The 22,941-nt window shown below is 36.7% G+C and overlaps 1 protein-coding gene across 1 annotated transcript in view; it reads left to right on the top strand.

Moving 5' to 3' along the window:
- The first annotated feature begins 2,746 nt into the window (after positions 1 to 2,746).
- EMC10 (ER membrane protein complex subunit 10) overlaps positions 2,747 to 22,941 on the top strand; it is a 145,571-nt gene continuing 125,376 nt past the window's right edge. The window contains exons 1-2 of the mRNA XM_090414487.1: positions 2,747 to 2,852; positions 17,223 to 17,277. Of these exons, the coding sequence (XP_090270613.1) occupies positions 2,751 to 2,852; positions 17,223 to 17,277 (157 nt within the window). The 5' untranslated portion in view covers positions 2,747 to 2,750. The remainder of the gene's footprint in view (positions 2,853 to 17,222; positions 17,278 to 22,941) is intronic.

Raw genomic sequence — 22,941 nt, 5'->3', positions numbered from 1 at the left:
TTTTTTGATCTGATACTGATAGTGGTGTAAGATTTCTGTTTTATTCCGTAGAAGTTTATGTTTTTCTGTTGAAATATCATGTGAATTAGCTGAAGATAACACATGTGATGACTGCGTTTTGGTCTCACATCTCTGGCAGTATATGCCTCATGAACTATGATCGGTTGTGAGTTAGACATCTCTGTCGGTCCCGAGTAAAAGATCATGCATTTACTCCACAAGCAATAAACTCTTGAATAGTTTAGGCTGAGTTTAATGAACCGAAGTAGGACGGTATTCCGATGAAAGGAGTAGTAGCGACTGCTACAACTCTTTTCATGATTTTTCCTAGAACTCGTGTGTGCGACACAAGAAAGGTCTAATGGGAACTACAAAACATATAATCTGGTGAACGAGTAGTCTACAAGTCGTTTACAGCACGTCGACTGAGCGTGAACAGGTGTCGAAAAGAGCGTCGTTAGTCGGTCACCGTCAAATACGCACTCAGGATTTAATCTTGAGTTGAGTAGATGATTTGAGAATACACACTACTCATCGCATACGACCTATGACTGCGCATCTGCAATGATCGCTAATTCATAAGTAGCATAGAAATAGAAGACACAACACAACATAAATAAAAAATAAAAAGAATTTTAACTAGGAAAAGATTTTTGGAAAATTTTCTGCAGTAGTGTTTTTCCCTTTTTCTTTGGGGATCCAGGTCCCCTTCCCGCCACTGGGTGCGCCATTGGTCACCGCCAGTTAGCAATTTGTGTAAATGCGAGACACACTATGAATGACTTTGTGAGCGCTTACATTATGTATGTTGAGAGATACGTTAGTATTCTTATGAATAATGAAGGGAATGATGACTATTCAATGGAGTGGTGTCCTTGGAATTAATCCCCTTCAAAAAAAAAAAAAAAAAAAAACCTTAAAGCCTACAACAGAAACAGCCATACTGTATAGATTATGGCCTGGAGTGAATCTGTGTATGTGTATGTGTGAGAGAGAACAACATCATTGATTAATCAACCTGCCTTCTCTTTGAGAACTTCAAGAAATTTTCAGGGAAATTTTTATTCATTATACTAAACGTGAGAACCAAACGATGGTCAGCTAGTCTCATATGGCGAGTTTAAAGATTTTCCCCAGAAAACTCAGTTTTTTCATCCCAGAAAACATGTGAACACATGCAATTACATGATACAATGCTAGTTTCATAACCTTACTTGCTTCAGTTATAAATCCAAAATAGCCAAAAACTATACATGCGAGTATTCTTCTAAAGTTGATAGGTGTTGGGATTTGTATCAGGTCTGTATTTGGACAGGTGAAAATGGTTACCCAATTACAATGCTAAAAGGCAGACTATAAGAAAACACATTGATGAACAGGCACCTGAGTCCTATACTTCAAATGTTAGATGGTAATGTCAAGTGTTACAGAAGGTCTCTCAGAAATTTTTATGTTGCCGACTTCAAAGCAAAACTACTGCGCAATTAGTATTGCGGAATCTATACTGGTGGTCACAGTTTAGCTAATAGGATTTCAGGTGCTGAAGAAATGTTGATGGGGGAAGCCTTCCATGTGAAAGGGCTGAGGTGAGGAAAATGGGTTTAATTTTATTTTTATCGGTCACATTATCTAACATGTCTACTTATTATTATTATTATTATTTTCGTTGGAATAGATTGAATACAAACTTGCTTCCAAGCTATTGTATAGATACTAATTGAATATAATAGAGGCGATATTGGACTTGTTCAGGATACAACTTTTAAGTAGAACTGGAGAATGTTGTCAGGACCCGAAGAACACTTTTTTCCCTTTTTGACATGCATATTATTTAAATTTTTTCTGATGACCCTGGCTTTCACCACAGTGATCATTTAGTGTATTGTTTCTGGTGGGATTATAGATGATTAGATCAACATTGCAGGAATTGGATGAGAAGAATAATGCATGTAGGCAAGCCTTAGTCGTCGTTATAGTAGTGTCATCCGGATGAGCGAGCCAGGTTTTCATGTTTTGCTCTTTCAGAGTTAGATTTAGATTTGTAGATGGTGCTTTGCAGCTCTTGCGGACTTATTGCAAACAGAGAATGAAGTTGGAATGTTCATCTCGAGCCCTTTGCGATATGCTGACTTTGATTCTATATCAGCGCTACCCAAACTGTGGGTCGCGGACCTTTGGGGCCGTTAGTTTTGTTCAGGGGGGGCGTGAAATAATGAAAACAAATTTAAAATGTGTTTAAGACTAAGTGTGGCATGTCAAATATGTATGTAAGATGCTAAAAATGTAATATTTGCATTTGATTTCTGCAATATTCGCTGTGTATGTTTTGTATTGAATATAAATACAATAAATATTATAATAATATATGTCTGAATTACGATTTTTTTTTCGATGGGGGCCGTGAAATATTTTAATTTTTCCAAGGGGGGCCTTTACATTCATAAGTTTGGGAAGCACTCTGCTATGTCGTGCATGCTGCGATATGCTGAAATGACCTTTATGGATAGGATTTCTGTATCAGGACTTCGCTACCTTTCGTAGCGATTCTCCCCCCCCACACACACACACAGAGAAAACAAGCAAACTTTTATAGATGAAGTGCTAAATCACTTCCCTGGTTCTGATTTTAAATCGGCGCGAAGTTATGTACTTTGTCATGGGCCATGTTGAACAGATAAATAATTCATTTTTTGACATACTTTATTTTGGTTGCTAGAGAAAGTAGAGAGCGCTGTTTGATGAGTTCTATCATGGATGTACGCGTTAGTGTTATGTCGTTTATACATATTAAGTTAAAGTTTGCAGTGCATTTCTTAATTGCCTTGTTACTTTTGATTCCTGAATCATTAACCGTAAGTTACAAGACTTAAAATGCTATAAATATTGAGTTTAATTTCTAAATAAAATAGTTGAAATAGTTCTTGACGCAATATTCGTGTCGATTTCGTAATTATTATTATTATTATACGAATAATAAGTATAATAATATACAAATATTGTTATTATTATTTATTATATAATAATAATATTCGTGTCGATTTCGTAGTTATGACTGCGTAGCCGAATTGGCAAAGCTTAGGTTAATCTTGTTGCAGATGTGGTAAATCACTCGCATATATAACAGGATGTGACAGTTTTTCCTCATTAATATGCTGACAAATATACCTCACTTCTATATGCAGTTAACATAATATTGCGTGCCTCGGTTATGCTCTGAAACAAAGTTTGAATGGCAAGAAAGCTGCGTGGATTTTAAAACGACAGCCCACTTCTCTCCCCACCCCACTTAATGGCAGTTATGAGGCAAGTATATACTTTGGTCTTCGGTTGGATTGAGGAACTTTATAAGGGCTTTACAGTTGAAAATGAGTTAGCCATTATCTTACAGAAATGGCAAGGTCCCCCCTCCCCCACCAGAAACTTAGGTTATTAAATTACAAAATAGCCACACTGGCCAGAAAATGCATGTAGAATATATGGTTTCTGTTGCATTGGCCATACTTCCAAGCAACTCATTTTTTATTCCCACCAGTAATCATTGGAATTCCTTGTAAAGCTGAGAAAGCAGGTGTCTTGTGTTCCCTTCCATCTCCTAAAAAAATTGAAATATTAGGTTTGCACCTCAACAGAAACAGTGACTGTTGGTGCTTGGTTGCTCTACTGCCCTTCCACTTTATTAATTATTATTTTTGCATGAGCACCTCCATTGAATCTGAAAACTCATTTCAGAAAATGATCCAAACTATCTGCATCATATCTGTCATACCCTTCTTTGAACTCATTGACAAAACACTTGAGCTCACACAGGCAACCCAATCCATTTATTAACTATTCATGTAAATAATTCTAGATGACCACATTTCAACTACACTTTTCCTTAATTTCCAGGACTGACCTACCCTCTCTAAGCAAGTGCTGAAATATTCTGCATGAATTCTGTAAATTCCTTTTAGTAACTTAAATTTTTTCTATCAGATCTCATCTTTAACATCTATCAATCTACTTTGGCAACCCACAAGTTCACAATCCTTTATCATTCATCTCTGCATTCTCTTCTCTTTTTCCTCATCCCCAAGTGACACAGGTGATCAGACGTTAGCACAGTAATCCAGAAGTCGACATATGAATACCTTATAAAGAGGAATACTAACTTCCTTATCTCTCATTATTAGTGTTTGTCAAGTAATCCTGTGAGATACCTTATGATCACCTTAGCAAAATGACCTCTGAACTTCAACTCCCCCACCCCAGCAGTCCTTAGTTTCATCAGTTTCTTGGATACATCAATATAGTACATGACTTGTAATCTTTTATCCCAAAATGCATAACTTACACTTTTCCACATTAAACTGATACCCATTATCTTTTGCCAATAACATCAGTTGATTTAAACCAACATCACATTGATAAACTGTTATGCCACCCAATTTTGCATCATAAGCTAACAACTGAATATTTTAAGCAGTAGCAGTCCATGCACCAAGCCCTGCTGTACACCACTTCTTACCTGCTTTCTTCTGGATTCTACTCCTTCATATAGTACTTTTTGTCATCTGTCCATCAGTCACCCTCATATCCATTTGTTCTAATGACATTAGTATTTTTATCTACTCATTCCTGAATTTTGGCTTTGACTAACTTTTCCAATACTTTTATTACCCCCACTCCAGAGCTACTGATTGGTCTATAATTTCCTACCACAATCTTGGAGTCTATTTCATGCAGGGGAACTATTTTGCCTCCATTCCACTCTCTTGGGACTTTACCAGAGTTGAGACATAAGACACAGCCTAGTCAGAGTCAGTACCAATTCCTTTGCATGTTCCCATAATACGTGAACTGATATTCCATTTTTTCCCTTGGCCACATTTGTTTTGAGATTCTTTATATTAACTAGTTTGTTTATCAACCTCTGTTCTCACACCAATTCCTGTCACAGCAACATCTTTTTGGATGATAGACCATTGCACTGTTACTGTTTTACAAGAGCTGTCATCCAGTATATTCCATCTGATCCTCTACTGTATTTGTGCTGAGATTCTGCAATAGCCTATGCAGTTCCAGTTCATCAACCTTTGTTCTCATACCAATTCCTATCTCATCTATCACATCAGTATCTTCTTGGATGATAAATCCTTGCAAAGTTTTATAATTGTCTGCCATTCAAGCAAAATCTGTCATCCCTTGCCCTCAGTAAATGAACTATTTTGCTTGTTTTTCTGTCCCCTCACTACCATAAGCACTGATAAACGTTATCCTTTTATATCATTTTCCTTTTACTTGTTACATAGTGAAGGAACTCTTTGGGATTTCCTTTAGCTTAGGTAATTTTTCTTAATCTGATTTTGGCTTCCTTATCATGATGATAGCCTTTCTTACCTGAGCTTTGTACTGCTTGTGCTTGCTGATCACCTTTTTTCTTATATACCCTCCATAGCATTAAATGATACTCCTCATCTATCTAACTCTTGATTTATTCTCCTGATTTTGGGTGTATATATATATATATATATATAATATCTGATATTGCATCTTTCAGATATGCTTTGACTATCATGCACTTCTAACATTCTTCCCTTGAGCTGGTATGTGGTAAATCAGACATGTAGATGTTAAAGAGTAAAGGAGCTAACACAGAGCCCTGTGGGTGACCATTGTGGAGGAATCTGGGCCTGATCTTTTTTCCACCAATATATGTATGCCGATGACCTAACAATCCTACACCAATCTATCTCCTTTGCAACCTGGAAACAACCCTGAACACAGACCTAAACATCCTACAAGAGTAATTCAAGCAATTCTGTGTTGACAGCATTACACCTGAACAATGCACCGGCCAATTGACACCTCAACCTCTCTTTCTGTGACATGAGCCTCACCCGAAATATACCTTGGAGTGAGGCTGGACAGAAGCCTAACTTATAAAAGGCACATCACCAACCTGTCCAACAAAATTCAAATGAGAAATAATATCATTTCAAGGCTTGCTGGAACAACCTGGGGTTGTGGTGCAGAAGTCCTAAGGGCATCTGCACTTGCCCTCACATTCTCTGCAGCAGAATGCTGTATACCCCCATCTAGGAAAGAAGTGCACACTAACATTATAGACACTCAGCTAAATTCCACCATGAGCATAGTTAGTGGGACACTGAGAGGCACCCTTTCCTCTGGCTGCCTATCCTATCTAACATTGCCCCACCAAATATATGGAGAAGACAAGCCTCGATTAAAGAATTTAATAAAGTAATGAGCAAACTTCCCTTGCACCAGACTCATAAATCTACCTAGTCTTTGCCTAAAATCAAGAAACCCTTTCTGGTCCATGGGCAAACTCTCTTCATCTGCCTTACCATCAACACCTGACGTGGAGAGAACACTGGTCTAACAGTCTTCCAACAAATGGCTTCCTAGTTGATCCCTGTGCTCTTCCTAGGAAAATTTAGTCATCTATCAACAGGATCAGAACTGACCAGGGCAGATGTGGCTACTGACTACATAAATGGAGACTGTTAGACTACCCTTATTGTGATTGTTCCCCGTGGCTCACACGATCGCTCATATTGTGAATGAATGCCCAAGGCAACAATTTCATGCTGGTGGCCTTTAGGACATCCACGAGGTGACGGATGAGGCCCTGATTGGCTTTCTGGACTAGGCATTGACCTGTAGCTGCTTTGTATTCTTTTGCCATAAGAATAAATAAATAAATAAACATTCTTTTCTCTTATTATTCTTATGCAGATTTTTATGCAATAGCACTGTTACATGCTTCTACCTCAGCTTGTCATAATCACCTTCCCATATATATATTCTTTAACAGAAAATTCTACATTTCACAATTTCCAAAGTCAAGACTGCATGATCACTTTCCTCTGTAGGAAGCAATAGTCCTCTCCATCACATGCTATTTAAAGTAATTATCGCTTAGTAGGTGTATAATTTTATTTCCTTTCCTGCCATATGATCCTTTCTCCTTGCAATCTGTCTCTGTAATTATTGGTTGCCATAATAATTACTTGACTGCATTCATTGTGTGCTAATTTGCTGATGCATGGCTTCCCCATCATCCCTGGCACCCATTGGCCTATAGTACAACAGCAACCAACTGTATATTTTGTCCTCAATATCACACCAGATTGCTTCAAATGAACTTCCATGTACCCATTTGTCTTTTACTCTTTTTTGGCTATAATTCATCTGCTATTATCAGCAGTACTTGTTTCCTCCATCCTGTCTTTTCTATCATCTCTGAAAATACTAAATTCTTCACATTCTGTCCCTGTGCATGAGAGTAGTGTGATGATAATAAGTGATTTTAACTATGGAAGTATTCCTCTCCATATGAGGCACCTGGTCATGGTGGAGGGGACCTTTGAGTAATGTACTTAGTACTGACTCATTATTTTTTTTTTCTCTGCATTTCTTTCCATATTCTTTGTTCTACTTCTCCTTAGTCTCTTTTAATATCCTATCTGTAGACTACCATCATTGGGATCTGGTGCCTTGCTGCCATGTTTGCCATGCTGTGCAAACCATATACATCCAGAAAGGGGATCCTGGTTGTGTCACATTACTATGGTCCTGCTTCAGCAAAATAGCTGGATGACCTATCCAGGATCTTTAAGCTAGTGGGCTTTAGGCTTGCCTACAGGGATCAGTGGTGTTGTAGTAAGTCTCCTTTCCTGGTAGAGCTTACTATGGTACTGGTATGGCATCCAATTTAGTCTTGGCATTCTGCTCTTGAGCATTGTTGTATCTTGCCAGAGTTGGCATCCATGTTGGATTGGGACTTATGGTGCTGAACTCACTTCCTCCTGAGACTGAATAAGGTTTCAAATTCCAACAAAAAGATGAAACCTTCTTCAATCTCAGGAGGAATGGAGTTCAGCCCCAGAACTCCCAACTCAAGTTCAGAAACTGAAAATACCCTCAGCCTTAGAAAACAGAAATATAAGATCTGATAATGTTGGAGTCTTGATAGATTGATTTGGAGGAGAATTGTTGATAGGAAGTTAGTAATGATGTAAGTTTATCATGTAGTACTATCATAGTATCCTGTACACACCTTGAGGGTACATATCAGGAATTTGCTGATGATGATAGCCATGTGGTTCATGAAATAAATATGTTATCATATTTGTGCAGTTAAAATTTCAAATTAATTAAATTAGCCAATAAAACATTAATACAGGTTGGTATTTTAAGGGCATTGTATTCTGTTTTATAATCATGGCTAGTCATACTTCTAACTTTAGGAGCTACATGAAATATTTTCATAATTTTTGTGTATGTGAATGGAGCTAATCTAAAGTCTTCTCTTCTACATAAAGATCACTTATGTAGAAGAGAAAAGGTGCTTAATGGAAACAAAGATGGCAGTGAAAATACTAGGGCATGGTTTAGGTGCATTGAAAGCAGCTAGTTGTGCCTTAGAAGACTAATATCTAAGATCATTGTTGAAAAGCTTATAAGTAACAGAACAATTTGGAAGAAAATTGTTGATACGAAGCTGTTAGTAATGTAAACTTAAATGCGTAGTGTTATTGTTGTATCTTGTATGCTGCTCTGAGGTTTATAGCAGGAAATTATGATAATGGCATAATGGGGATGCTATATTCGGAGACATATTTATACTAATAAATTGAACTAACGTTAGGTATATACCAATTTTTTGAATGTTTATTTTGTATTTACCTGAAAAAATATTTTTTCTACTTTTATTTTTTATTTATATTATTTTTAAAAATTTTAAATATTGGGTTATGTTGTTGTGTTTGGAATTACACATAAAGAAATACATGCTATGAGGCTGGTATGTCATTTACTTGCAAGTGTTCTGTTTCATTTGCCTGTGTTCGCGGAATGAAAAACTCAAGTTTCCAGTAAACAAGACCTTGTCACTTTCATATGAGAATTGTTAATTTATATTCGATTGAAAAAACCTTATAAAAGTTCTTTGTAAGAATCTGTAACTCGGTAATGATAAGGACCAGATGAATGGCCCTTATCATTATCGAGTTACAGATTCTCTTTAATATCATTAAGTATCATTATTTTATTTTTTATGAAAAACTCAAGTTTCCAGTAAACAAGACCTTGTCACTTTCATATGAGAATTGTTAATTTATATTCAATTGAAAAAAACCTTATAAAAGTTCTTTGCATCCTAGATGAATCCAGATCTTTCGCCAGATGAATGGCCCTTATCATTACCGAGTTACAGATTCTGTTTAATACTATTAAGTATCATTAATTGATAGTTTTACTGATTATGTATAATTAAATATCACTGCAATAATGGTTAATTATGCTCCTATCCATAATTAATTGTTTCAATTGCTGTTTTGAATAAGAAGATAGCCACTAGGCAGTGAAGATAATTGTTTGGAGAGTTGCAGCGATGCTCCAGAAAAAAAGTTAAATTTTATATTTGTTGTGCAGTGATATTGATAGTTTTCAACTACATTTTGTTATGTGATAGCTGTGGTTGGTGGGCAGTGTTCAATTGAGTTCAGATTGTATATTAATTTATTTCTGTGTTTCTTTTTGTGTTGTGGCAAGAGTGAACAAAACAGTGGTGAGAGGTAGAGCAGCATAAAGGGCGAATGTAATATGTGTGCTTGCGGAGATGTTGATATCAATGTGGAGAGGTTGAATAGGAGAGATGAAAGGATATAGGTATGTAAGAATTGTAACATGGTTATGCACTATGGGGTGTCTTTGAATGTGAGCAGTAGTGGAGATCATGAGTATAGTAGGAATCAAGTGAGGTTGATGGTAAGTTTACACGAGAATCGCAATGTGGCTGACAGTAATGGTAATGTAGTGAATGTGTGCGAGACCGATGGTGAAAAAGGGAATGCACCTGGCAGTGCAATAGCTTGTGGGAATGATGGTAAGATAGCAGTGTGAACGGAACAAGAAAGTCATTGAAAACATGAAAGCAGAGATTAAGCAAGAGATGAAACATGGAGTGAAGAGGAGAATTATTGAGTTGCATAGAAGAGTGAATAACAGGTGAATTATAAGAGTGAGTAATTATAATGTATAATGAGTAGAGTGATTGAGGCATTGCATTTGAGTAGTAAGTGAGAAAAAGAGTTGCAACAAAGAGAATGGATATCAGAAGGTTGTTGAGGAGAGTAAAAGATAAATGTTGTAGAAAAGGTAGTCGGTGTGTTGCCTCGATATGTTTAGAACATCTGAGAATGTAAACGTGATGTGGAATTGCAGAGAAGTAATTTAGAAGAGCTTGTGAACGAAGATAATGAGGAGGCAGAACACAAGATAGACAGTGAAATGGGGGGGGGGAAGGGAAACACTGCATGAGAAGTGTGCATGCTGGATTTAGGAGTGAATGTATGCGTAGATAAAAAAGGATTGATATGACTTGGGATATGAAGAGAGTGTATGGTCTGGTGAAGGTTGTAGGATTACTGGTGATAGAGGAATGGCTAGGGGAAGGTACGGAGGAGTCATATTTGTGAAGTGGTGTCTGTAGAACTTGTTATAGAACTGGAAATGAGATATTATTATGTTTATATATGAATGCCAGAACTATCCGAAATAAGGGGAATGAAATTGTTGCATTGATTGAGTTCGTCCACCCAAAAATTGTTGGAGTAAGTGAGATATGGTTGGATGAATATGGCATCCCGACATGAATAGAGATGGAAGGATGTGATATTTTTCATGAAGACAGACAGGGCAGGATGGGAGGAGGAGGAGGAGTGCTATTGATAGTAGCAAAGGAATTATGTCCAACGAAGGTAGAGATTGCAAGAAGCAAATAGTGGTGGTTGTTTTGAGGCAGTATGGTATGAACCAGAGGTAGAGGATCGAATATTTAGTTTGGTGTTGCTCTAGGTCTGGTAATCTAGAGAGCAGATGATATTTTTTATGAAGACAGACAAGGCAGGAAAGGAGGAGGAGTGCTGTTAATAGTAGCAAAGGAGTTATATCCAATGAAGGTGGAGATTGCAAAGAGCAAATGGTGGCAGTGGTTTTGAGGCAGTATGTGTTACTGCCTCAAATATTAAGTTAAATATTAAGTGTATTGTTTATACAAGCATATTCATACAAATAATATCTAGGTATGTAATTTTTTTTTTTACTTTAATGCTACTTTTGGTTTTTGAATCAATTTTTTGAGTTATTGAGAATTTAATAAAAATAGGAGGTAGATTTAACCCATTACTGATATAGCGAGCAGCAGTTATAACAAGGAACTCTTGTCTGTCTCCTGGTGCTCATCATAACCAAGTTTGGCTGTATGTGAAACTATAAGGCTGGTGATTATGACAAATTAGGAGACAGCTTGCAACTATATCATGGAATGAGGGATTGGATGAAAAAGAGATCAATGCTGCTTAAGACAACATTGATCTCTGACAGACAGTTCCTGATTAAGGCCCAAGCCTTAATCAGGAACTGTCTGTTTGAGACATTGAGGCAATGTCTGAAAGTATTCCAAAGATCAGGAGGTTAAATAAAGTGAGTGTGAAATGGTTGACTGACGAGATGAGGCATACAATCTGGAAGAAGGCATTATGGAGGCAGCACAAAATGAAAGCAGTAATCAGTTGCATAAGTGGTAGTACCAAGAGCATGCAAGTAAGGTGACTCACTTGTTAAGAGCAGCAAAAGTACAGTATAAACAACAGTTAGCTAATGAGTCAAAAAAAAAAATAAAAAAATAAAATAAAATAAATAAATCTCAAAGAGTTCTTTCGATATGTGCTCAATGGAAGAATGGAATGGAAGATTGTAGAAGGATGATATTGGGTGGCAAAAATGCTAGAATGATAACAACTGCTGTGAATACAATTGAGATATTAAATGAGCAATTCATACAGTTAATTTGTCCTTGTGAAAATGACACTATGAAGTGCACCAAGTGAAGCTTTACTTGGTAAACTGTACGGTTTAACCTTACAGCTTTATTCAATAAACTTGAATAAAGCTGTACGGTTTGATGACATATCACCGTGTGTACTTTTTTTTTTTTTTTTTTTACCGTGAGTTAAATTGGGCCAAGTTCTAAAGGAGTGAAAAGAGGGAGAAATTATTCCCTTTCATAAAAGAGATAAGACTAAGGCTTCACTTTATAGACCAATCTGTATATCTGGAGTTGTGGTAGTGTTAGAGAGGTTAGTCAGGACTAACCTCTCTAACACTTAGATAAAGAATTGATTGAAAACAGCAGCAGAAAAGAGCATGCAAGTAAGGTGATTTACTTGTTAAGAGTAACAAAAGTGTAGTATAAACAACAGTTAGCTAATGAGACTTTCCTTTAGCAATCTGCTTACTTATTGTAACAAGGTGAAAAGGGAAAGTATACAGTGGTATATTTATATTTTGCAAAGGCCTTTGATAAATTGCCATGTGGCAAGTTGGGAATTAAATTGGAAAGTATCAAGTTGAATAGCAGATTAGTGTGCTGGATTGGAAATTGGTTGTCTCCAATGTCTCAAATTGGTTGATAGGTATCATCTAGATGTGGATGTATGGAGGAGCGATATCCCAGAAAAGGAAAGTCACTAGTGATGTGCTTCAGGGGTCTGCTTTGGAGTTGTTGCTATTTTACTCATATGTGAATGGTATTAGGAAAGGTTCAAATGGAGATATGCAGTTGTTTTTAGATGACACAAAGTTGGGAAGAACTGTGAGGAGTAGAGTAGATGTGACTTTACAAGAGGACTTGAATAGACTGTCAGAATGGATGCATGAGTGAGATTGCCAGTTCAGTGTTGCATATTGCAAGATTTTAAAATTTGGGAAGCATAGATTGTAGAATATGCAGTTGGTAGGGAAATCTTAAAGGAGGTAGAGAGGACAAGGGATCTGGGGATGAAGGTGGACAATAACCTGAAATTTTGGGAACACGTTAAAATTGTACAAGTTTTTGATCAGGCCACATATGGATTATTGTGAACTGATTTTCTTTCAAAAGGATAAACAGATATTGTAAAGGATCCAAAGATGATTGATTTAGGTGGTTGCTAGTCTGAAATGTTGAGTATGAAAACAGATTGAAGAAATGCAGTTTTCATGGTTTGGTGGATAGGAGGATGTGGGGATATGGTAAGGGTATATTGATCTGGTATATTACCAGATCAATGTGGATGTGGCTTTTCATAGGAGGGGGATGGGATGGACGAGAATCATTCCTGGAAACTGTATGAGCAGGGGATGAGAAGTAGGTTTTTTGTAGGGATAGTGGCGAGTGATTAGAATGCATTGCCTAAGTGTGTCGAGTGTGGAGACAGCATGAATTGATTTAAGGCACGATATGAACTGTGTATGTGTGAATAGGAGGACCTCCCACAATGAGTCTTTGGACTCCATGGAGGTCTTATGATAATAATTAGAAGCCATTTGTGCACTAATGTTGCATGAAAGTTATTCTAGTTTCTCATCATCATCAAATTTCTGCCATGTACCCTCAAGGGGTATATAGGATATGATAGTACTACATGAAAAATTTACATCATTACTAACTCCCTATCTACAATTTTTCCTCCAAATCAGTCTGTTACCTGTCAAGACTCCAACATTATCAGATCTTATATTTCTGTCTTCTAATGCACTTTTCACTGTATCAATAAACCTATATCTTGGTTTTCCTCTGGGTCTTTTTCCTGGGGTGCTTAAAGGTCAAAGCTGTATAACTGAGAGGAGACCTCCACTTAGCCTTTAAAAGAGTGTGGAGAACTGACCAGGGCTTCTGACTTAATGTCCAGTCCTCACCTTCTCATGGTGTACCCTGTTAGATATCTACCCGGATACTGAATGAACGAGGATGGGTTGGCAATTTGGGATTTAGCAAACTAAATTATATTTTTATTGGCCTAAACCAAAAAAAATATATATATTCATTCTAGTTTCTGCATAGTTTAATTATCCGTTATACCCAGATTCCAAGCGATCTAACAATTTACTGCATTGCATATAATATAAGGATTGATTAAATTATTCATGGCTTAATAAGGCAAAAAAAAAAAAAAAAATTCGATTTTCAGTTTATTATATACAAGGTCTGAACAATGGATGATGAGGTAGACCTTGGAAGATCTGAAGGATGGAATAAGGATAAACAGACACCTGATAAATAATATAAGATATGCAGATGACATTGGACTTATGAGCGAAACAGAGGAAGGCTTGCAAAGAATTTTGAACAGACTGAACTGGGTTGGAAATGAGAGATATAAAATGAAAATAATCATTCAGAAGACAAAAGTAGTGAAGATTTCAAGGGAAGGAAATGATGGGATGGAAATCACTTTGAATGGACAAAGAATAGAAAATGTAAAAAGTTTTGAATACCTTGGGAGTTGGATAACAGAAGACAGTAGATCTAATTATGAAATTAAGAACAGAATTTAAAAAGCAAAAGCAGCATTTTTCCAAATATACCACATATTAGGAAACAGAAATCTGAACAAACAGTTAAAAGTAAGAATCCTCAAGACAATGATCTGAAGCGTGGGGACGTATGGATGTGAGTCCTGGACGATCAATAAGGAGATGAGTGACCGATTGAATGCATTTGAAATGTGGTGCTTGAGAACAATGGATTGTATCAGCTGGACTGAAAGAGTGAGCAATGAAGAGGTTCTTCAAAGATTCAAAATAAAAAGAGACTATATGGCTAGTATCCAAAGAAGAAAAATAGCGTTTGCAGGACATTTGATGAGGGGTTCTTCTGGAGAGCTTCCCAGAATAGTATTGCAGGAGATGATGGAGAGAAAGAGAGGAACACCCCGACTTCAATGGAAAGACAACATCAAAGATTGGGCAGGCAAGGATCTTTCAGAAGCAAGAGATAGAGAGGCATGGAAGCGGACTGTTCATCAGCTGCAACCCTCTTAAAGAGGAGACTACAGGATTGGATTGGATATACAAGGTAGGTTCCAAATGTTTCCCGCCTGACATACAAAATTTGTGCCAATTTTAAAATGCTGTGTGTTTGACAGATAGCACCATCTACAGGGAGCTTTTACCAGTTTCAATCTCTCTACTGTGTCATTCAGCTGGAGGCACTCATTTGACTAACATGTGGCATGCTAAGTGGCTGTAATGTTAATTGTAAATGTTATGTAAATTGTAATGTTAATTATAAAAAATTGTAATGTTAAAATTGAGTACTGTGCTGTGATAAAGTTTTTAACCCAAGAAGGGCATTTCTTCAAATGTTATCAAACAGCAATTGGATGGTGTTTATAGGAAACCTTCTCCTTCATATTCCACCATGAAGGAATGGGCTAAACAGTTTCGCCTAGGAAGAGAGCATCGAAGATGATCCTTGTGATGGTTGGCCTGTGGAAGTGATTTTTTTTTTTTCACATTTGACATCCATAGATGCCATATGGTCACTGCCATACCTCACATGGTTTTGGCAATGATGTCTTCTGCCAGAATAAGTGGTAGGGTCACAGATTCCCTTTCCACACAAAAGTTTGTAGGACAATCGCAAACATCCATGCCCACAGCGGGAGTCGAACCCGCAGCCTCTTGGGTGGAGTGCAGACACACTAACCACTCGGCCAACCAGGCTGGCTGTGATGTGAAAATGATGACTGAGGAAAATGTCTCTCTCTCTTGTTGAGGAGGAACTTCTTAATGACAGATGGCTGAAGATCAAAGAGATCTTAGCAAGGTTGCGACTTTCTGTAACAACTGTCTTTCACATCATTCACAAGAAGCTTCACATGATGAATGTCAGTGCAAGGTGGGTGCCTCGACTTCTCTCTTCAATTCAGAAGGAGCATTGTGTGACCTGTTCCTGCAAGTTTTTAGAGTTTTGCTAAGGGAATCAAAGAGAAGTGCTGGAATCCATTGTCACTGGGAGTGAAACCATGATCCTTTATTATGCTCCTTTCTTCCAAAAGGGAATCCATGGAGTGGCACAAACCTTGGCTTTTCTTGGCAGCAACCACCGAGAAAAGCCAAGGTCACTCAGTCCGCCAACAGATAATGGCAACAATCTTTTGGGATTGCTGGGGAATCCTCTTGATTGACTTCAAGGAAAGGATTACCACTGTGAATGCAGAATATTAAACATCACTCCTGCACAAACTCCATTAAGGAGGAGAGATGAGGAACACTGAGTCATAGTGTTCGCCTGCTTCATGGCAATACTCCAGTCCATACAGCTGTTGTTGCGAAGACTGCAGTGAAGGACTGTGGCTTCTACGAGATTTAATACCCACCCTACAGCCCAGATCTAGCACTCAATGACTACTACCTCTTCTCAACTGAAGAAAGACCTTCGAGGTCAGGCTGGAAACTTATAGGACTACTTTTGCATGTGAGTCAACAAAATTTTTGATCAAACCCAGCATGTATATTTAATCTAATAGACAAGCTTAGGTGTTGAACATTATTTATTTCTTATTTTAATGGTATTATAACACAAAACTTAATTATAAAAAAGATGTTTATTAGTTGGCTTATATTTTCCTATTCCCTATGATAGCCAAAGTACTTAAATATATGACCTTTGTACTACATACAAACCACGTGTTAAATTAGCAACTCCGATCCACTCTCCTAAGGATAAACTCCATTCCCTAACATATCCTGGATTGTATGAAGTTCCCTGGCTGTGACTTGTTCTACTGTGGACAGACAGGAAGATCTGTTAACATCTGCTTTGGGCGGGGGGGGACATTCGCTACCATTTTTATGGCAAGTCTAGACTGGCAGACCATACTTTGAACACCCTTTCACACAGGATTAGATGGAAGAAAATCAGTGTGCTATATAGAAGTCATTACAGGTCAGAAAGACTATTTTTAGAGTCACCCATGGCTATGAGGCATTCTCTAACCTGAACAAGTATGGTTGCATTAATTTACCCAAACTTTGGGAGACTGTTATCTTAGGGTCAACTCCTGCACATCTGTAATACTTCTTTTTCTTGACAACATTAGAGGGTGCCAAATTAGGACTTTAGATCTTTTGTCTGTTATACTTTGAATTGTTTCATTACTCATTGTTGCACATAAACTGTTCTTATGTGGTCTGAAAATGCTGCTTTGCAATCCAACAAAATATAATTATTAATAACAAAAAATTATATTTATATATATTTAATTTAGTTTGTGTTGTAATACCATTAGAATAAGTTATGAAATGTGTTCATATTGTTTTATTATTTATTTATTGTGAAAAATTTCTGGTTGAGTATTTTATATCTAACATTTATTCATTTTTAGAATGAAGATATTGATGGGCAGCTCACATTTTATGTATTTAATTCCATTGAATCTGGTAATTATTATTTATTTAATCCCATAAGTGACAAGTTTATCACATCATGCTCTGAAAATTAATGTTTTCCAGTTACTTTGTACAAAATGCATAATTTTGATTATATAAAAAGAATTATGTGAAAAACAGTGGCAGAACTATCATGACTGTGTCTTCTTGCGTGGAGCGTACTGAGTTTATCTGCTCTCACTGTAAACTGTAGCCATGACAGTGAACTTCACAGACACGTGATTCATGAATGTATAGTATTCTGTTGTACGTTCCATTCAGGAACGTACGCGAATTTTACATTCCTGAATGAACACTTTACTTGGAACGTGTTTGCTTATTCTTATTTTTACCTTTCAAAACTTTTTTTTTTGAAATTCCTATAACTATACCTCCATAACCATTCATTTATAGGACCCATGAAGTTGTTTTATTTAGACAGACTTCTACAATAAGTTCATGAAGTTATGCACATTCCTCATGGCTCACCCTTTATACAAAAATATACAGTTTATTCTAAAGCAGTAGTGGAATATGGAAAAGATTTTTTTGTGTGTTTATTGGGGGTGGGAGATGACAGTCATTTGGAGATACTGAAATGCATAATACTCGTATTATGAAAAATTTTTAGCAAGAATTAAAAACTTCTGTATGGTTAATGAAATTATTTTTGTGCAAGAGGATGGGAGCTGGTTGGGAGAAAGACATCCTTGAATACTGTATTAAATTTGGGAAACTTGTATATCATATAAAAATAAGACATTTTGGAGTTTAACAGAAATATCAATCCTAATTATTATTATTATTACATCACACCTCCAAGGATTCATTGCAGGAAGGCATGCTACTGCACACACTCCACCATCTACTACACTACTAATATATTACAAAAGTACAAATATATTTTCTTTTATTATATTGACAGCTATTTGTCTGCTTCTGTTTAGGAGTGCCCCTCTAAGGCACTTTGTACCCTATCAAACCACCTATAGCTTGGTCTTCCTCTGGGTGGTTTTCCTGCCAACCTGGCAGAGAACACTTGTTATGCTAATCGTTCCTTGCCCATTCTGCTTAAGTGACCATACCACCTGAGATTAGCTCTGCTAACACATTCCTGGATGCTGACAATGTCAAGTTCTTTCCTAATATCCTCGTTTTTAATATGATATTGCCATTGATGCCATCTGTTCGTGCCACTAATCTTTCTCAGGACTCTCATATCTGCAGTCTCTAGTCTTTGGTCAAGTGTTTTACTTCTGACCCAGCTCTCAGATCCATAAGTTAAAACTGGTTTGAACACTTTCTTATATACAGCTCATTCAGTGTTCCGACTAATTTCTCTCTTATTACACATGAATTTATTCAATTGACTTCCTATCATACCAGCTTTGTTGATTCTGTTGTCTATTTCCATATTTAATTTACCATCTTCACTAAAAATCATGCCTAAGTAGCTGAAATGTTTTACTTGTTCCACAGGTTCTCCATTCACAACACAGTTAACATTTTCAACGATTCTGCTTATTTTCATTGTCTTTTTATTGCTGACCTTCATACCATATCTATTACAACAGTTATTCAATTTAGTTAGGGAGTCTTGCAAACTTGTAGTGGATTTAATTGGAAGTATAACATCGTCTGCATAAAGCAAGAAGCTGACATTAACATCTCCAATTCTGATATCATGTTTAATACCACTTTCCTTCATAATGTGATCCATATAGATAATGAATAACAGAGGGGATAATGTACATCTTTGTCTCACACCAGATTTAATATTAAACCATCTTCCTGTACTTCCTTCAATTCTAACTGCTGACTTACAACTCAAATAAAGACTAAGAATTGCTTGATATAATGCCCCATTGACACCATATAACTGTAGCGTATTGAATAGCTTCTCTCTTCATGCCTTTTCTAGATCGACAAAACTTAAATACAGATCTTTGTTATATTCCCATGACTACTCAATTATTTTTCGTAAAGTGAAGATCTGATCCAGACTGCCTCTATTGGCCTGAATCCAGCTTGTTCTTCACCTTTTCTTCCACAATTCTTCTCAACCGTTTTTCAAGTATACTTGCATAAATCTTATCAGGAACACTCAGTAGGGAAATACCTCTGTAATTCTCACATTCAGTTTTATTTCCCTTTTTTATACATGGGTACTATGAGAGCTCTACTCCAATCATCGGGAATTTGTCCCTCTGTCCAGGACTTCTGAAGTATGCAGTGCAGCCACTGTAAGACTTTTATACCGCCATACTTGAGCATTTCTGGTCGAATATCATCTACTCCTACTGCCTTTCCACATTTCAAGCCTTTGATGGCTTTTTCTACTTCAAGTATGGATATGTAATCCTGATTGTATGCCTGTTGAGTGTTTTTACCACTGTTCTATCACTTCTTGATACATTTAGAAATTTTTCAAAGTAATTACTCCATATTTCAAGAATATCTTTTTCTAACGTTTTCATGTCACCTTTATTATCTTCTCTAAGTCCTTTTACAGCATTCTTTTCTCCATTTCTGAGCTTCTTCAACAACCTCTAGAATATCTTGCCACCTTCTTGATTTTCGATGTTCTTGCCAAAGACTTTTGTTTAGCCAGTTTTACACAGTGTTTCGCTTTCTTACATTTGTCTCTGTATTCTCTAAGAGCTCAAGCTGACTTATTTGCCAGGAACTTTTGATATGCTTTCTTCTTTTCCTTCACTGTCTCTTTAACTTTCTGTGTCCACCAGGGAGTTCTGATTTTTTTATCCTTGCAGACAACCTCACCACATGCCTCTCTGGCAGAATCAATCAATGTTTTCTTCCGAGTTTGCCACTGAATCTCCAAGGTTTGATTCCTGTTCTCAAACTCTTTCATTTTTTCTTCAATAATCTTTGTGTATTTTAGTCTACAGTTCACATCTGAGAGCTTCTCAACTTTTATTCACTTTAAAACTTTCTTACATGTTATTCTTTTCAATATGAAATTCAATTTTATCCTGCTGAAGACTGAATAGTGATTACTTTCAATTTCAAATCCTCTGTACACTCTGGTGTCCTGCACCAGGGAGAAAACATCACTATTAACAATAACATAGTCAATGAGACTTTTCTTATTCCTTTCCTCTTCTCTCCATGTGAATTTGTGCACATTTTTCTGTTGGAACATGGTGTTAGTAATAACCATGTCCTGAGCCATAATCCAACAAGTATTTGCCATTATTATTAGCTTTGCTCTTTTCTCCAAATTTTCCAACTTTTCCTTTTTCATTGTTTCAATTGCTTTATCTAAAGCCTTATAAAATTCCTCCACTTCTACATTAGTAGAACCTTCTGTGGGACCATAGGCACAAATAAGTCTCATTGTCCAGTTCCCCATTCTCATAATTGCCCACATCACTCTATTTGAGACTGCCTGCCATTCAAGAAGATTAGCCTTGTTTTGTTAAATTGTGAATGATGATATTTTGTATGTTTTTCATTAATACTTCATTCACATTTAACATAATCCACCATGTCATAAGCAAGACTTGTAAATATTACTTGTTGTTAGTCTCTTGCTTGTAATATATTATTCATATAAATGCTTTGAGTTTTGTTTGTTATTCATAAATTATTTAATCTTAGACTATATATGAATGTTATTCATTATATTTAGTTTGTTCTGTAAAAATTATTATAGAAATTGTGATATATCTTTTTTATTTCTGTATGTAAGAGTGATTTTATGTAATTCTTCTGATTGGATTTGAAAGGCTGCTAAAGGAGAAATGGAGTTTATTTTACATAGCTCGTGCTGAGAACGTGAGCTACTGTGTATAAACAGAGAAGCCAGTGGATGTAAGCTGAGCTGGTTAGAACCGGATTTTGGCAGGAAGAAGGTAGGTAGTTGATTGGAAAACGAAAGTAAGTAAGGAAGAAGCTTGAGGACAGCATAAAGACTGGTTGTGTGTAACAGAAGAGGTGTTGATATATGCCGTAAATCGACTACGAAAGGACCAGGAATTAATAGGCACTTTGACTTACTTTTATGGGAGTTCTGATACTACAATATTTTCCAAATGTTTAGTGGAAGAATAGTGCAGAACCGAAGTTAATACATAGAAGAAAATAAGGAATTAGTAAATAACTGAAATCTAGTGCATCAAGACTTTTGTATTTCTGTGTCTATAATTCAGTTATTATAGTGCAAGATTTCTTTAGAATTGTGTTGCCATAAAGTAAACGTCAACAAGAATTTCAAATGTGCCTTTGCGAATTCGTTGTGTAGAAGCAGTAACCTGGTAAGAGTTGTCCTTTCTGTAACCTGTGAAGTTATAACTGTTAACTCCGTTGGAAATATTTTGACCTTAGCAGTGGTGTTATATCGATTAATGGTCAGATGTTAGATGTACTAAAGTACTTTCCCCTCGAAATAATAAGTCTCATGTTGTTCTATTGAGTGTTAACTGACTGAGAAGGAATTTAGAGTAGCTTGTCATAAGATTAATTATTGTAACATTTGGAAGGTCGAACTTTTAAGAACTATTTTCATTTTGACTGACTGAACATAAAGAACTGATAAATGAATGTTTAATAATTTATGGATTGTAATTATTCTAAGGGGGGCGGTATCAGCTGTATTCTCCTACCAGGATCTTGGCTGACTAGCCATCAGTCATGCTTGTAGCATGTTGAGCACAGTTAAGGCTGGGATGGATTTCTGTGGTGGGCTGGCAACCTACGATACGGTCAAAAACCCTGATGGAACTGATATAGATGGCAGTGCCAATATTTCGGTGAAGTCTGGAGGGCCATACCCTGGAAGTCTTAGTATCATGCCTCCACATGGATCCCCTGGGAAACATGGTGTTGTAATGAGCCATGGCAAAGTTGATACTAAGCAAAGAGCTGGAAGAAAGCTATAAAGTGCATCTCCCAAGACATTATGTGGCCAGCGTGGGAGATGTTAGGACTTCAACGACATCTGCTGTTTCATCATTGGTGGAAGAATTCATATATCAACGGCAATGTGAAACAACTGGCAGGCGGAAGATTCTGAATACAGGTCAATGGCTGACAGTGAGCCAAGTTAGCTGGCTTTAGATGGCTATTGCAGACGTGGAAGAGATCGGGGCCTCACCACGTTACTATCCTCTATCCTATAGTCGACCATGGAGAAACAGAAATATTTTACAAGCTATGCTTTGGAAGTTGGAACCTCTGCAACGTCCCAAGCTGTAAATAGTTAAAGGGAAAAAGACACTGAAACTGTGATTAAAATGAGCGCTGCAGGTGCACTCCATGACGATGTCAACTTAAATCCAAAAGGAAGGTTGGCATCTGATATTCCTCGTTTGAAAACAAGAAACAGAGTCTTGAAAATTGGAACTTGGAACGTGAGATCATTATATAAACTAGGAAATTTTGACAACCTTATACAGGAAATAAAAAGACTTATGAAACAAGATGGCCTAACATGGGAAAACTAGAAAAAGATGGTTTTACATTTGTATATTCTGGTGGAGAGAAGCATGAATATGGAGTGTGTTTCATGATTAAGAAAGACATCTTTAAATCTGTAATGGTGCTGTGGCCCATAAACGAAAGAATAATACTTATCAAATTAGCTGCAAAGCCTTTTAACATCATAATTATTCAGGTTCATGTCCCTACGATGACTCACAATGATGAAGAAATAGA

This window comes from Typopeltis vanoorti, chromosome 25 (assembly GCF_054136105.1).
Source record: "Typopeltis vanoorti isolate ZY-2024b chromosome 25, IOZ_Tvanoo_1.0, whole genome shotgun sequence".
Taxonomy (NCBI): domain Eukaryota; kingdom Metazoa; phylum Arthropoda; class Arachnida; order Uropygi; family Thelyphonidae; genus Typopeltis; species Typopeltis vanoorti.
This window is presented reverse-complemented; position numbering and strand designations above follow the sequence as displayed.